Here is a 17,177-nt window from a genome sequence, read left to right on the forward strand (position 1 = left end):
CTGCATCTTTTTTGTTATTTCAGCCATTTCTCATTTTCTGCAAATAAATGCTCTAAATGACAATATTTTTATTCGTAATATTTGGGAGAAATGTTGTTCGTAGTTTATAGAATAAAACAGCAATGTTCATTTTATTCTATAAATCTATAAATAGCTAAATCAGAGAAACTGATTAAGGTCTCCTAATTTTTTCCAGAGCTGTTTTATTAAAAATAAAAATGGTAAAGAATAAAGACTATAGTTGGCATTTACAGCTGAATGCTCCTTAGTTAAATATATCACATAGCCTGACACTCCGCACTCTCAAAACTCCAGTATCACACCACCATATATCAGAAACAACTGCCAGCATGTGCTCAGAATACTTCTAACACGCCACATCAGCTGTCTTTCAGAGGGTGTGAAGGACGGATAGTTCTGTGAGCTAATTTCACTACATGCCCTTGAGGACTACTTGAGATGTCCATATCGTTTCATACATAATCAGAGCCATAATTGTAATGGAACGGCACAATCTCAGACTCACAGGTTCTCAAACACCCTCAACACATCAGCTAACACTTCAGCCGAGGGTGTGGATCTCACAGCCATGTCAGATCGGTTTCGCTCTCCCACTGGTAACGCTCTGAAAGGACGCTGGGTTTATTTGCCTCCCAGCATAGTGTTAAGATCATCGTGACTGTGAATATTTCCAGTTAAACTTTTCCTACAATCATCTCTTTGCCCTGCCCTGCTCTCAAGGGGTGGGAGAAATGCACAAGTCCCACACTTAAGTAAAAGTGCAAATACTGCAGATTCAAAACTACTACAATTACAAACTACTTCAGTTAAAGTGCACATATTCCAATAACTTAGGTAAAGTACAAAAACTCCAGTTAGAAAATACTACAGTTATAGTAGAAAAACAATTAATTACTTAAAGCAGCACTAGGTAGGATTTCCTTGATTTTTGATCTTTTTAAAGAAGTAAAATTACAGCTTGAAACTCACTGCAGCGCTGCATTGAGGTGTAATAGGAGGAATAGCGGTGCTCTCGTGTCTGTGCCGGAGCTCCTCTGAGCTCAAACCAGACTATGTAAGTTTTCCGAGGCGGCCGCGACCAACGCTCGCGAGAACTGCGACCTGCTTTCCGACCTTTAGTTCTAACAGTTCTACAAGGACTACTGGTTCATTCTTTACAAACTAACACACAGACACTCTGACAGAAGCTGGAAAGAGACCGAATATGTATACATACATATATATACATATTCCAGTTAAAAAGTATTTTAAAAAAGTACAAATAGTACTCCAGTTAAAAAGTACTAAAGTAAAAGTACAAATATTCCAAATAGTAATGGACAAATACTCCATTAAAAAAAAGTACTACAGTTATAGTACAAAAATACTTAATTACTAAAACAAAAGTACGCATTTTCCAATTTAAAAGGAAAAATACTCCAGTTAGAAAAAACTACAGTTTTACAAGAACAACACATTTCTTAAGTAAAATTATACATATTCCAGTTCCAAATTATATATACTACAGTTATAGTACAAACATACTACAGTTAAAAAGTATTAAAGACAAAGTATTTTTAGTACAAAGTACAAAGTACCTTTCTAGTTAGAAAATACTAACTGTAGTATACATATTCCAGTTAGAATGACTTACTGCAAATCAGTATGAGTGTGACAGGTGCTAAATGATTTCCTTGCTCAGGTGTGTGGTTAGAAATATAGATAAAAGCAGATTTCTGTAGAACTGTAACTCGGATGCCAATCAGAAACCAGTTTTCCTGCTTCTGCTCCCACAGCTGGTTTAATTCTGTTTTTATTAGCATGTCTGAGCTAGCCCCAGAGCTAACCAGCAGCCCCACCATTCAGCACCATTCATTCAGCTATTTTACACACAATCACTGAGTTCTCACAGAATAGCATTTTAGCATAGTCCACCACGGTCCACTAACACTGCAGAGAGTGTGTTACTCATCTAATACTACAGTACTCACACACTAACACACATGCGGTTCTTGTGAGGACTGTCCTTTTACATAATAATAACTGTATATAATTTTTCCTACACCATCATTTAACCATCTAACCACAGCCATAATCATTTTCCTTTTTTTACATTTTCTTTGAAAAGCACTTTTTTGTAAAAAAAAAAAAAAAAAGTTGTGAATGTTCCACAAACAAACATTATAAACTGGTCCTCATAAATATTTTAAAACATGCACACACACACACACACACACACACACACGTACAATTACTCCAGTTTAACAAAATCTTTAAGTAAAATTAAACAATCTTTGTACAATACTACAGTTATAGTACAAAATACTTAACCCTAGTGACCAAAATCATTTCGTTTTTCTTTTTTAGATTTTTTGAGAAACAACTCCTTTATTTGTAAAAAGTTGTGAAGACCTCCAAAAACATTTCCTCACGAACTAACATTATAAACTGGTCCTCATAAATGTTTTAAAACATGCACACACACACATTATTATTATTATTATTATTAAATAAATAAATATATATAAATAAATATTTTAAAATTACAATTTATGACACCCCACTATGCTTGTGAGGACATGGTCCTCATAATGGTAGGAAAACACGCACACAAAAAACACACTATTCTTGTGAGGACCACCTGTTCACATATTAATAATAACTGCAGCTGATTTAAAACTACACCTAATTATAACCCCTACCCTCAGTGACCAAAAGCAAATCATTTTAATCTTTTGGTTTTCTAATATAAAAAAATAAAAAAATAAAAAACATTAAAAGTTGAAAATACTACAGTTATAGTAGAAAAACAATACATTACTTAAGTAAAAGTATACATATTCCAGTTAAAAATAATTTTTAAAAAGTACAAATACTACAGTTATATTACAAATTACTCCAGTTAGAAAGTACTAAAGTAAAAGTACAACGTACTTTTCTAGTTAAAAATACTAACTGTAGTATACATATTCCAGTTAGAATTACTCAAAAAAAAGTACATATACTCCAATAATTTTTAGTATTATTATTATTACTAAATATTATGAATATTTAAAAAAATGGTAGGAAAACGCACACAAAAAAAAACACACTATTCTTGTGAGGACCACCTGTTCACATATTAATAATAACTGCAGCTGATTTTAAACTACACCTAACTATAACCCCTACCCTCAGTGACCAAAAGCAAATCATTTTAATCCTTTTGATTTTCTAATAAAAAAAATGAAAAATAAAAAACACAAAGTTGTGAGGACCCCCAAAATGTCCTCACCAACCAACTATTTATGACGTACCACTATATTTGTAAGGACATCTGGTCCTCATAAAGGTAGCTAAACACACACAGACACACACTTACACACACACAAGCATACACAACTGGAGGTCAGACCCAGGCAGACATGGGAAGTCATTGTTTGTAACTGAACTGAACTAATGGGTGGGAAACGTCTAGCAATTAACTCTAAGCAGCTGTTAATGGCTCTCAGTTTTTAGGAGGGAATAAATTAGGTTAGTGGAGGAGTTCAGGCTCCAACTGCAGTTAAAAAAAAATTAATATGGGACACAGTACCATGCTGATCCCCAGTCAGGTGTGTGAAATTTGGAATAAATAAGTTTGTACAGCATTCATTTTCAAGAACCATTCAAACATCTGTTAATTTATCATATGTAAAAAAAAAAAAACAGCTCTGGAAAAAAATTAAGAGATCACTTCAGTTTCTGAATCAGTTTCTCTGATTTTGCTATTTATAGGTTTATGTTTAAGCAAAATGAAAATTGCTGTTTTATTCTATAAACTACAGACAACATTTCTCCCAGAAATTAGAGCATTTATTTACAGAAAATGAGAAATGGCTGAAATAACAAAAAAGATGCAGAGATTTCAGACCTCAAATAATGAAAAAAAAAAAAAAAACAATATTTGGTGGAATAACCCTGGTTTTTAATCACAGTTTTCATGCATCTTGGCATCATGTTCTCCTCCACCAGTCTTACACACTGCTTTTGGATAACTTTATGCTGAAACTCATCATTTTTAGGTGATCTCTTATTTTTTTCCAGAGCTGTAATGTGTAACTTCCTTAGTTGCTTCTTTAGGTAGGCTAACATTGCTAACAAACACTGGACAATTCTCAGTCTGTCACATTCTGTAAATACTTACAAATATTTACCTACTTAATATGTGTAAAGATTTATGTTCATTCATGATATATATGTAAATAAAAAAATATATATTTTCTTGATTTTCTGATTTTTCCATTTTAGCATCTTCTAAAAAAGAAGTCTGATGGTATAATCTAACTTAATTTTAAGGGGTTTGAATACCAAAGTATCATAAATGAAAAGTTTTAGGAGTGGTGTCAGAACTAGTTATATAAAACCAAAAAAGTCTTATTAAATCATTTAGGTTATAAAAACTTTAAAAGCAAATAATACACTTCTTTTTTTATTTTTTTTTTTTTACAAAAATGGGCTAGTTTTATGTATTATAAGAACAAACCCTGCCTTCCTACATTCTGTAAATAAGTTGAGATGAAAGAACACAGATTCACACACTGTCCTGTAGTGATGCTCTCAGGATGTTTAGGATGTGTCACTTTAAATTGACTTTATAGTTTGTGAAGTAAAGTGACGGACAGAGTTTGTGCATCTTTTAAAAGGGTATGTCACACATGTGATACTGTGGGAACTTATGGGTTAATTGGATTATGTGCATCAAAAACATTGAGTGATTTGCAAAAGTATTCATACGTTTTTACATTTTGTCATTTTCTTTTTAGCATGATGCTGCCGCCACCATGTTTCACAGTGGAGATGGTGAGAAGAGCAGAGTGATGAGCAGTGTTACTTTTCCGCCACACATAGCTTTGCTTTGTATTTAGGCCAAAAAAATAAACTTTGGTCTCATCTGAATCAGAACCTTCTTCCACATGTTTGCAAAAGCCTGATAGTATAATCTAAGTTACTCTTGTTACAAGTAGAATTAATGTAATAATCAGAAAATTGAGAAAAGCTTATCTTACACTGTATTTTTCTTGGAATTCTGTTAGCAAATGAAATGAAAAAAAAAAAAAAAAAACTAAAATTACCTTACTATACTAAATGGAAAAAATTAAACAAAAAAGTTTTACACACAATTTTCAATTTTGGAATTTTGTCTAAATATTAAAAAAAAAAAATAACAGACCATTTATAGACCTTTCTGGTAGCAAAGTGTGATGGCACTAAGCTTGCAGAAGAGTACTTTTAATGCAGGTTACTTGGCTTGTAGTGAAACATGATAAAGAGTACAAACTTTTGTCAAATAGCGTACCTCCGTTCATCTCCAGTATTGTGAAATAAAGCACTTTTAATCAATGCTCCCAAAATTATTACACGTTACAAGTTTACAAGTTTGCAGTGCCTTGTTTTAAATGGAAATACCCTTGTAATTCTACCAATGAAGTATGGAGCTACTTTGAGTTTGTTAATGGTGTGAAAATTCTTGACATTTCTTTTCAAATCTATGCCCCTATCACTTGCATTGTAAGCCTGTTGGGAGCAATGGCTAAAAGCTCTGTATTTTAGAATACTGAGGGTAAATGAATATGGGCTTTTTGAGAAACGTTTGCACTGCTTATCATGATTCACTACAACCCACGTCCATTTCACACCAGACTTCCCCTTTAATGTAAAGTATAATGTAATGTAAATTGAGTTTTATAGTTTTTAAGTGTATTCTTTTGTTTAATTTGCTCATTTCGATTTGATTTGTTTTCACCCTGAAGAAACAGGAAAAAGTGGAGTTTATTTTTATGTTCAGGCTTAAGCTGTGCTGGTATTGTACACCTCAGGTACCGGATGACTCTCGGTGGTGGGCGGTAAAGGGGTCTCACCTCGTTTATGCCTCATGTTGGGGCCGTCGCTGCGCCTGTAGCCTGTCTCGGGGCTGGAGGAGTCCGACTGCCTGAGGGCCACTTTTCGAAAATTCCTACCAGAAAGAAGCACAGTGCACAAAACTTTAATGCAGGAGAACACGGTTCTGCCCAATGACTGACAACCAATGACAACCATTCACCAGTGCACAGATACAGAACACTATCTTGGGTGTATTAAGCAGAGGTGGAAAGTAATGAATTACATTTACTCAAGTTACAGTAATTAAGTAGATTTTATGAGTAATTTGTAATTTTTTTAACTATGACCTGTAAAACTTAAAAATTACAGTTTATAGTCGCCTATATGACCAGAAAATTTTAACAGTAAAGAAAAACATGGATCATAGAAACCTATACCACTTGTTCTTGAAAATGTTTTATGGGCTGGTCTGAACAAATACTGCCTGAAAGGTCCAAATTATTATTTGGAATTATAATTCATTAAAAATGATTTAATTTATGATTTGTTTTTGTTTTTTACATCAAATAATTAAAAGTAACTGTGTCATTTTTACTCAAAGTACATTTTAAATTGAGTATTTTTTTACTTTTACTTGAGTAGATTTTTAGATGGGTACTTTTACTTTTACTTGAGTAGAATTTTAGCAAAGTAAAGGTACTTTTACTTAATTACAATTTTCTGTACTTTTTCCACCTCTGGTATTAAGGCACACACACTAAATACCTCATGGGAGCATGGTAGATGTTCTCCGTGATCCTTTGATGGAGCTGGCTTGCCTCTGAAAGAAACACAGGTTGCTCAAGGTTTATATATGTTTCCAGTGCTCTAAATAATACTGTATACTGATATATAATTTAAGCATCTTCATCGTAATGTGCGCATGCACAATAGTCCCATCGCAGGACGCGTGATGTCACTAAAGGCCATTAAATCAAACATTGAATATCATTGAAAAGCTACTTTATTTCAGTAATTTAGTTCAAAATGTGAAACTCATATATTACATCGATGTATTAAACAGAATGATCTATTTTACGCTTGTATTTTTTTTATTGTTGATGATTATGAAGCTTACAGCCAATGAAACAACCCAAACATCAGTGTCTCAGAAAATATTCTCAGAATATTATATTATTTTAAGACCAATTGTTACTTTTGGCAGCAGTGTGGGCAGTGTGCCAAGTCCTGCTGGAAAATGAAATCTGCATCTCTATAAAAGTTATAAACGTCAGGCTTTAGACTGGATAGTAAAACACAGTGGATCATCACCAGCAGATGACAGACATGTCTCTTTATTAAATCATCACTGATTGGTGGAAACTTCACACTAGACCTCGAGCAGTTTGGACTGTGTGTCTCTCCACTCTTCCTCCAGACTCTGCTCCCTTGATTTATAAATGAAATGTAAAATTTACTGATGATCAGTGATGGTTTAGTGGAGAGTCATGTCCATCATCTGCTGGTGTTGATCCACTGTGTTTTATTATCAAGTCTAAAGTCAGTGCAGTTTAGTTTTCACACAAAATCTTACAGCACTTCATATCTTACAGCTTCCCTCTGCTGACTGCAACTTTTATAGAGATGCGGATTTCATTTTCCAGCAGGACTTGGTTTTCATTGGTTTTAAAGAATAATCATCAAGTAACTTTTCAGTGAAATTCTAGGTAATTTTTGGAGATGCACTAGTATCGTCCAGCCGTGCATCCTGTACACACAGAGATAATCCTGTGAAGAGTCGCTGAAATGTCACGGCAGCAATCCCCCCATCCACTCAGGTGGGCGAGTACAGTGCTGCTGCATGTGTCTGTCTGCGCGAGAGACTGTGGTAGAGCTGGTTTACTAAGTGCAGGGCAGAGATACAGGGGGGGCAGGAGAGAGCGACGCACCTCTACACGCCTCCAGCTGTCCTGTCAGCACTTTCCGAATCTCAGACACCCACATGTTCTTCACGTCCATGGAGGAAGCCTGAGAGAGAACACAAATTCATATTCCGCTGCAGCAATCTGACAGAGCACCGCCGCAGTCGCTCCACAGCGGTGCAACAGTGCCCCCTAGTGCTCAGCCGGAGACACAAAAACACCTTAAACATGGTGTGAAAAGTCTGCTGGATTTTCTCAGTCAGTTTTATGAGGTAGAGTCACATTAAAAATTCGGGCTTTCAGTTAACAGCTGTGCTGAACTCATCAAAAAATTAATTAGTTGAATTTCTTGTCTCTTAATAAAGTGTTTGAGAGCATCAGTTAAAGTAAAGTAGTGAAGAGGTAGAGTTACAGGTACACAGTGAATAGTGAATATTTGTAGAGTAATGTTCTAATTCAGATTATGAGAAGCAAGAACTACTCAACTAAATAAAGATTTAAAAATACTTTATGAAATGAAGATCAAAACTTCTAGATTATTAATTATATTGTTATGATGAAACTGGCACTCATCAGGATCGGCCCAGGAAAGGAAGTGCAAGAGTTTCCTCTGTTGTACAGGATAAATTAATCAGAGCTACCAGCCTCAGAAACCGCAAGTTAACAGTTTGAGTAACTTTTAAGCTACTACATGATTCCTTATGTGTTCCTTCATAGTCTGATAGATCACTTCTCTATTCATTTACAATGTAGAAAAAAAAAAAAAACTTTGAATGAGAAGGTGTGTACAAACTTTTGACTGATACTGATAATTAGGGCTAGTTATAAAGTAAAACAACTAAATAATAATGTGACTTTAAACAAGTGATGTGAACTTGCAACTGTAATAATGATTTGATCAATAATCAAAATCCACTTTCATAAAAAAAACAATGTTTTTAGGTTTCACAGCAAATGCAGCCCAGCAAATAAGAACATCACATATAAAAAAAATATAAGTAGATAGAAAAATAAATAAATAAATACCTGAATGATGTAAACTTCCTCTCTCCCGTTGAACCAGATTTCAAACTTTTTGACGTCTCCTTTTACATTCTCTGTGATTCCAACCGCACTCATCTGATACAGAGAACAATAAACATAGCATAAAAAATACACCGATAAATTAATCAGTACCACTTTAAAATAAGACTATCTTTATAAAGGGTTTATAAATGGTTTACAGTGAGTTTATTAATGGTTACTAATTAGGTTGTAAATGCCTTAAAAATCATTAATAATTAGTTATAACACATACGTAGAAAGGGCAACAATATAGATGGCTGTGGGTTCACTATTTGGCAAACAACAGGTCATTGATGCCCTTTCTACGTATGTGTTATAACTGATTATTAATGATTTGTAAGGCATTTACAACCTAATTAGTAGCCATTAACAAATTCAATTCGATTTTTTGACTTTTTACGATTTTCTTTCTTTATTTTATTATTGTTTTATAGGGGACGGTGGCTGCCGCTTGGTGATTTCTGTGTGCGGGCCCTGGTTGTTGGTGGGGGGGGGGGCTGGATGTATGCTCTTGTGGTCTTGGGGTGTGGGTCTGGGGGGCCCATGGTGGTGGGTGCTGGCCCTGTCCGGTTGGCTGGGTTCCCCTGTGGCGGTCGGGGTGCGGAGTCCGGGGCCCTGGTGCCCGTGGGCGTCTGTCGCCTGTTTGGGTCCCTCCCTGCGCTGGGGAGGGTCTATGCCTCTCTTGGGCGCGCCGTCGTGGGGGGTGGTGGTTTGGTCCGTGTTGGGGTGTCTGGTTGGCATTCCGGGATTCTGGGTGCCCTCCCTGTGGGGAGGTAGGGGCGCTCAGGTGGGGAAGCGGCAGTCTCCCACTTAAGACCAGTTGGTCCTGGGCTCAGGACCACTGTGTGTGTATGAGAAAGAGTGGGATGTTGAGTGTAAGTGTGTGTGTGTGTGTGTGTGTGTGTGTGTGTGTGTGTGCGTGTGTGTCATATCTGTTGTCTTTTGTATGTGAGTGGGGTGTGTATTTATGTTGTATTGCAGTGTGGGGATGGGGGCGCTGTCTTGCAGAGCGGCGGTGTCCTGGGGCCGTAGCCGCTCTACACCCTGGACTTGCCTTCCCTGTACTGCGGTTGGGTGTATGGAACTGGGTGCCTAGTGAGCCAGCAGTAGTTGGCTCTCTTCCTCTAGTCCTCTGCCCCTCGGTCCTTTCCTGGCCCTTCCCCGACTCCTACTCAGTCTAACATCGCATTACACATACAAACTCATCATACAGCTTACACACATCATATTACACATAGGGTTTTGGGGGGCAGGTGCTCCCTGCTCCTCAATTTTATTTTTGCATTTTAGACATTGAGGGCCTTTGGGGGGGCAGTGTGGTTGGGTGCTGTTATTCAGTTCTCATATTACAGCTGTCCCTCCAATTTTAATAGCACTGTAGCTTTCATTCATTCTTCTCATTATACACATTCATATCACTGCAACATGCTGGGTGGGGGAAGGAGGGGGGTCAGGTCTTCTCACACCCTGGTTTCGTGCACCCTGCCTGGGGTGTGGGTCGGGTGGTTGTTCGGGGCCGGGCTGGCTGCTTCCCTAGGTTGCCGCTGGCTCGGTACTGGTGCCCGCATGCCCGCATTAGGTGTCTATGTATGTTCTGTGTGTGTGACTGGTGTGTGTGACTGGTGTGCGTGACTGGTCTGTGAGTGAATGTGCACGTGTGCGACGGGTGTATGTGTGACGGATGTGTGTGTGACGGGTGTGTGAATGTGCATGTGTGCGTGAACAGTTGGTCCTGGGTTTGGGGCTGACTGAGCATGGACACCTGTGGGACATGGTTGCGTAGGGCGGGTTTTTGCCCTCCCTACCGCTCCACGCTGCTCTCCGCCGATCGTCACTGCCGTTCCTTGGGGGGGTGGGCGTCCGTGGGTCCATGGGTGCGTGGCCGGATGCCCTAATATGGTCTCTGGCCCGCCCCCTTGGTGGCCGTGGCCTGGGGGTGGCTTGGGCCCCCTTGGCGTGGGAGGGGGGGCCTGCCGGGTGTCGGGCTGTTCCCGGGTGCTTGGGATCTTGGGGGCCGCATGCTCGGCTCGTGCAGGGGGTGCTGGCCTGCCGGAGGGGTGGGCTGCTCGCTTCCTTTGGCTCTCTGGACTCTTGCTCTTTGCCATGGGGGCTTCGTCTGGAGTCTCCCCCGTCCTCATCTGGGGTGTGCACATGGTTACCATCGGGATGTGTGGCCGCGGGTCTTCTGGGCTCCTAATGGGCTGTGGATGGTCTGGGTCCACTGGGTTCTTCCCTATCTGCCTCTGGATCGCAGGGGCATGGTGGCGGTTTCTTGCCTCCATTGTGGTAGGCATTTCATGACATAATCCGTAACACATGACATATTTTTGCAAAAAACAATAGAATAGAAGTAACTGTGCGTGTGTGTGTATGTATTTATGTGTATGTATGAATATGTATGTATATTTATGTATGTGTGTATATGTATAAGCATATGTATAGTTAGATATGTGAGTATGTGTATGTATGTATGTTTGTTTATTTTATGTTTATTTTATTTTATTATTATTTTTTTTGTTTGTTTGTTTGTTTGTTTTTTGTTTAGTTTTTTTTTTTTCTCTCTTTTCTTTTTCTTCTTCTTGTACCCCCCTCCTGTACCTCACACTCCGATCCTTCCAACCCTGAACTCCCACAACTATATCCACACAATATATATATATATATATATATATATATATATAAAAAAATAATAATAATAATAATAATAAAAAATAAAATAAATAAATAAAAATAAAGTATTAATTGTCGTCCGAAGAGGGGGGAGGGGGTGGTTGGGCCAAAATATATATATATATATATATATATATATATATATATATATATATATATATAACAATAATAAAATATCAGAGTATATAAAAAAACAGAGTATAATAAACACTTGCTACCCTAACTTTACCCTGAAACTGTGATTTAGGCTTTACATATATAGTACATTAACTTCTTACAGGAAACCTGCTCTAATATTTTGTCTTTTTACCTTTAAATATACACATAAGAGTAGCACGGTTTCAAAGGGTAGCGCAACTCGACAGAACACCTGATGACACGGCCGCCGTGTGGACATATCCGTGTGGGCGTATCCGTGACTTTTTTTTTTTTATTCAAATGAAGCAACAGGTGTGGTCAATCATAAGATTAAGATTTTTTATCAACCTCACTGTGATCTATAGTTCTATAAATCCGTTTTCAGCTTCTCCTCCACGGTTGAAAGGCAGCTGATCTGTGTGTGAGAGGCTCGTATGTGCCTCTCTTACACACAGCGGAACTTTTCTCTCTCTGTTGAAAAACCTGAGCTACACTGTGTACACTTTTTGACCTCGAGGCTCTAGACCATGCCATAGTTTCGATCGATTTCGATAAAATATCGAAATCGTAATACCACTAGTATCGTAAAACTGCACCTGTGAGTTGTATTTCAGTGTGGCTATTCATTTTATGTAAGATCTGGAAATGTTCTAAGTGTGTTTCTGCAAACAAGCTGAACATTTCCCTGTTCGATACACCATCAGCAAACACATTATTAGGCCAACAACAGATTTTATATGCGTCTTCAAACAAAATTCAGTTTCTCAGACTCTCAAATTGTAGGAAAAACATCTGCGAAAAAGTTAAAACATCCTAGAAACATCCTAGATCAGAGGTCACTAATGGGCAGACCATGGTACGGGTCCGTGGTCCAATAGGGACCTAAACCTACTGAGAAGGATTTAATTGTGTACGTGCTTTATTGCGGCTCAGTAAACTCACAGACCAATCACGTGTGGGGTAAGATCACCAAACGCTCTCTTCAGTCAATCAGATGTGTGCAGAAGGAAAAAAAAAAATTAAAAATAAACACACTGCTCCTCACGCGGGATCGAACCCGTGTTGTCAGGGTCGCGGTCCCGCTGCTTCGGCTGTTGAATTGGGAGGCAGCCGCGAAAAAAAACGCCTTTATAAGGAGATAGGGAGCCCGAGAACGGGCGGAAAAACGAGAACGCGCGGAAGCTAAAGTCATGCCGAGCGCGACAGAGAGACAGGCAGGGGAGGAATGTATACAAAATTTGGCCAGAGAGGCATTTATTATTATTATATATTTTTTTCATCATTCAGATCAAACAACCTTACAGGTTAGAGCACTTAATTGTAACACAAGTTAACAATCGGTCCGGACCTTGGCCTGTCGAAATTTTCTCTACCTGGACCATACTGAATTCTAAAGAAATACCCCAGATGAATAGAAGTTTGCTGCTGATACAACTGATCATGGGAGCTAGAGATAACTAAACATAACTAAACACATAATACTGAATGTTTTTCACATTGTCTATATTATACAGTATTGTGTATTAGTCTTTAGACCCTAAATTTAGCTTATATTAACCCTAGTGCAGGGGTGTCCAAATTACGCACGGGCCGTATTATTTCATTTGCGGCCCGTTTCCTTTTTTGGAGCGGCCCACGAGGTATTTTAGAAATAGAATGAAAGTTGGCCCGCTGTTAAGCAGGTTTTTATAATGTGAGATTCAAAGTTTAAAAGCAGCAAGACTGAAGCTGTAGCACAAAAAAATGGTCCAAAGTGTCTAAAAGCGGAGAGAGTGCTCAGTTCTAGCACAGAAAAACGGGCCAAAGAGTCTAAAAGTGGAGAGAGTGCGCAGTTCTAGCACAGAGAAACAGGCCAAATAGTCTAAAAGCGGAGAGAGTGCGCAGTTGTAGCACAGAAAAACAGGCCAAAGAGTCTAATAGCGGAGAGAGTGCTCAGTTCTAGCGCCAAAAAACGGGCCAAAGTGTCTAAAAGCGGAGAGAGTGCGCAGTTCTAGCGCAGAAAAACGGGCAAAAGAGTCTAAAAGTGGAGAGAGTGTTCAGTTGTAGCGCAGAAAAACAGGCCAAAGAAAAAGTGCAAATGAGTCTAAAAGTTGGCGTAATTAAGGAGTTTAATATTAAGAGACATCATGAAATGAAACATCAATTTGAAAAATCTTAGTTTACACACACTGTCAAAGAAAGATAAAGAAAGTGAGTCAAGTAAAATGGTGTCTAATTGAAATAATCAGGAAAATGTATTATTTAAAGTGGTATATTTCATTAATTGTTTTATTACAGAATCTGTGTCCCGTGACTTCAAATATATTTCTCCTTCTGGCCCCCAACAAAAAAAGTTTGGACAGCCCTGCCTTAATTAAATAAAAACGCAACTAACTATTTTAACAGCAACAAAAATGTAAATCAACTGACAACCTTCAACAGCAACAAGGGCCTAAATGTTTTCTGATTAATGAATAGCACAAAAGCTATAAAAGAGTAATTAAATCAGGTTTTCGTACCTTGAGGGAATGCTTGAAACTGTATGAGGGTGATTTCTCGTGGCCTTCTGAGATCTCCTCACGCTTCTTACAGAATAAAATCACTGTATTGTACAGGAACAGATGTCTCTGCATGGGTTTGAATCGGGCCAGGTCCTTCACCTTGTTGTGGCCTTTCTTATGGTCGGTCCAGACGTTGAAGGAGCCCTGCATGAGCAGCTTTCCCAGGTCGTTCAGGTTACCCTACACATATACAAGCACGGAGAGAAAGAAAGATAACAGAGATGATACTCTTCTCTGCTTCACTATGTATTCAATGGAAATTTTAATCAGTTAAGGGGAAAGAAAGAAGAGATTTTACAATGATGTAGCAGAAATAATGTCAATTGACCACATTCCCCAACTCCACTTACGCACGTTTATGAAGAATCTGATCTTCACTAATGATTTCTTATCTTATCTTATCTTGACTACAAACGGAATGTAAGAACGTTTTCGACTAGTCGTTTTGTAGCTATCAGTTACAGCAGTTTTGTTTATTAGAAGTGTTAAAATTAAAATTATAGTTAATAAAAAAATTATTGGTCTTTTATTAAGTAGTGTCATGGTGTGCACAGAATACAGACACTCGCAGATGCAGTAAAACGGGTTGTTTATTAAAATAGCAGGTAGAAAAAAGGGTAGTCGTACAAACAAAGTTAGAGCACCGGTAAACAGAAGCAACGTAGGGATAACCATACCATGAGTGAGATACAGTCCAGAGTTCAAACACAAGCAGGCCAACATCAGAGGTAATCCAAAATCAAAAAACGTGAAACAGTCCAGGTCATACACAAAAATATCCACAATCAGAGATAATCCAAAAATCGGCGTCGAGAAAAAAACAAAACAAGGTCATACACGAAGATAACAGAGACAATAGAGAGTAACGCTTAGTAATGAGGAAAATCCAACAATACCCGGCACAGAAGTGTGTGAGAGGTGTCCTTAAATAGTGCCAGACTAATATTCGGGGCTTCCTGGTTGGAGCAGGTGAGGTGACGTGTGACTGGGTGTGTGCGTGTCAGCGGGTGGTGCGTTCTGGGTAATGTAGTTGTTAGACTGAGAACCTCTGTCAGAGCTGGGTGCGTGAGAAACAGAGGAGCTAACAGCACCAGATGTGACAGTACCTCCCCCCGAGGGAGTCGGAACGGGAACGGAACGAGGACGACCACGACGACGACCACCCGACGGACAGGGAGTACCGGCGGGAGGAACAGGAGTAGCCACAGAGGTGCCGGACAGGCGGGGGTTGCGGAGCTGGGAACCCCGATGAACCGGAACCGACGAGGAAAGTGAGCGCTTGGGACGCCCACGGGGTCTAGGAGCAGGTTTGCCCGGATGACTAGCATGAAATTCAGCCAAAAGAGCCGGATCCAGCACATCACTGGCAGCAACCCAAGAGCGCTCCTCGGGGCCGTAGCCCTCCCACTCAATGAGATACTGGAGCCCACCGCCGCGCCTGCGAGAATCCAGCACCTCTTTCACCGCGTAGGTGGATGAAGCCTCCCCCTCCACAGCCGCGGGCGGTACGTCATCCGGAAGACCCTCTGCGAGTGGACCTGGGACAAGAGGTTTCAGGAGAGATACATGGAATGAATTATGGACTCTATACTGGGCTGGAAGTTCAATCTTATAAGTAACTTCGTTAATTTGAGACAAAACCTTGAAAGGCCCAATATACTTAGGCAGAAGTTTCCTGCACTCCCCCTCAAACCTCAAGTCCCGGGTGGACAACCACACTCGATCCCCGGGTTGATACTGGGGGGTACTGCCTCGGTGTCTGTCGGACTGCTCCTTGTATTTGCGTAACGCCTCCGAAACCTGCTGGTGAGTTTCCTCCCATACCTGCTCGCTCCGCTTCATCCAGTCGTCCACCGCAGGAACCTCAGAGGACACGGCTGTCCACGGAGCTAACGGAGGTTGGTAACCCAGAACGCACTGAAACGGTGTGAGACCAGAAGTGGAGTTAGTGAGAGAATTCTGCGCAATCTCAGCCCATATAAGGAACTGAGACCAGTCAGAGGGGTGCTTATAACAGTACAGACGGAGAAACTTGCCTAATTCTTGATTAACACGTTCACATTGACCGTTACTAGTGGGATGGAACCCTGAGGTTAAACTAACATGAACACCCAAATGTTCAAAAAATGCTTTCCAAACCCTGGAAGTAAACTGAGGGCCCCGATCAGAGAGAATATCCTCTGGAATACCATAATGTCTAAACACGTGTGTGTAAATGGCTTGTGCAGTTTGAAGTGCAGTGGGCAGGGCAGAGAAAGGAATAAACTTAACCCCCCTGGAAAATCTATCCACAACAGTGAGTACTGTGGTGTAACCCTCGGAGACAGGTAAATCGGTGACGAAATCTACAGCTATGTGAGACCAGGGTCTTTCTGGTACAGGTAGAGGAACAAGCTTACCGGCTGGAAGGGTTTTTGGGGTTTTGCATTGAGCACAAACGGAACAGGAGGAGACGAAAGCGTGTATGTCAGCTCGCATGGTTTCCCACCAATAGCGAGCTGATACTAGCTGCAGAGTGCGCGTAACGCCGGGATGGCCCGAGGTGAGAGCAGAGTGAGCCCAGCTAATAAGACGATCTCTGAATTGTTCAGGAACGAAAGTTTTGTGAGAGGGACACCCCTCAGGAGGTGGTGAGTGCGCTACACTCTGTTGAATGAGATCATCTAATTCCCAGCGAATAGCTGCAATTTTGACGGCCGGAGGAAGAATGCGTTCAGGTTCGGAAGACTGAGATGCGCTATCCGGAGCAGTATAGACTCGGGATAGCGCGTCTGCCTTAGTGTTACGGTTGCCAGGGCGAAACGAAATAGAGAAATCGAATCTAGAGAAAAATAATGACCAACGAGCTTGGCGAGGATTAAGACGTTTGGCAGAGCGTAAATACTCGAGATTCTTGTGATCAGTGATAACAGTAAATGGGTGCGCGGCCCCCTCCAGCCAGTGACGCCATTCTTCGAGAGCCAGTTTGACAGCAAGAAGCTCTCTATCCCCTATGCCGTAGTTGCGCTCCGCAGGAGACATT

The 17,177-nt window shown here is 39.9% G+C and overlaps 2 protein-coding genes across 12 annotated transcripts in view; one reads left to right on the forward strand and one right to left on the reverse strand.

Moving 5' to 3' along the window:
* The window catches only part of mcf2l2 (MCF.2 cell line derived transforming sequence-like 2), a 177,962-nt gene that overhangs the window by 28,801 nt on the left and 131,984 nt on the right, over positions 1-17,177 (reverse strand). For all 11 annotated transcript variants that reach the window (XM_049465736.1, XM_049465741.1, XM_049465742.1 and 8 more), the window contains exons 22-26: positions 14,114-14,335; positions 8,769-8,861; positions 7,770-7,848; positions 6,607-6,661; positions 5,880-5,974 (exon numbers count right to left, since the gene is read on the reverse strand). In XM_049465736.1, coding sequence (XP_049321693.1) covers positions 5,880-5,974; positions 6,607-6,661; positions 7,770-7,848; positions 8,769-8,861; positions 14,114-14,335 — 544 coding nt within the window. The remainder of the gene's footprint in view (positions 1-5,879; positions 5,975-6,606; positions 6,662-7,769; positions 7,849-8,768; positions 8,862-14,113; positions 14,336-17,177) is intronic.
* The window catches only part of ncbp2 (nuclear cap binding protein subunit 2), a 231,614-nt gene that overhangs the window by 22,852 nt on the left and 191,585 nt on the right, over positions 1-17,177 (forward strand). The gene's annotated exons all lie outside the window — the stretch shown is intronic.

The sequence above is a fragment of the Astyanax mexicanus genome, chromosome 16, assembly GCF_023375975.1.
Source record: "Astyanax mexicanus isolate ESR-SI-001 chromosome 16, AstMex3_surface, whole genome shotgun sequence".
NCBI lineage: Eukaryota > Metazoa > Chordata > Actinopteri > Characiformes > Acestrorhamphidae > Astyanax > Astyanax mexicanus.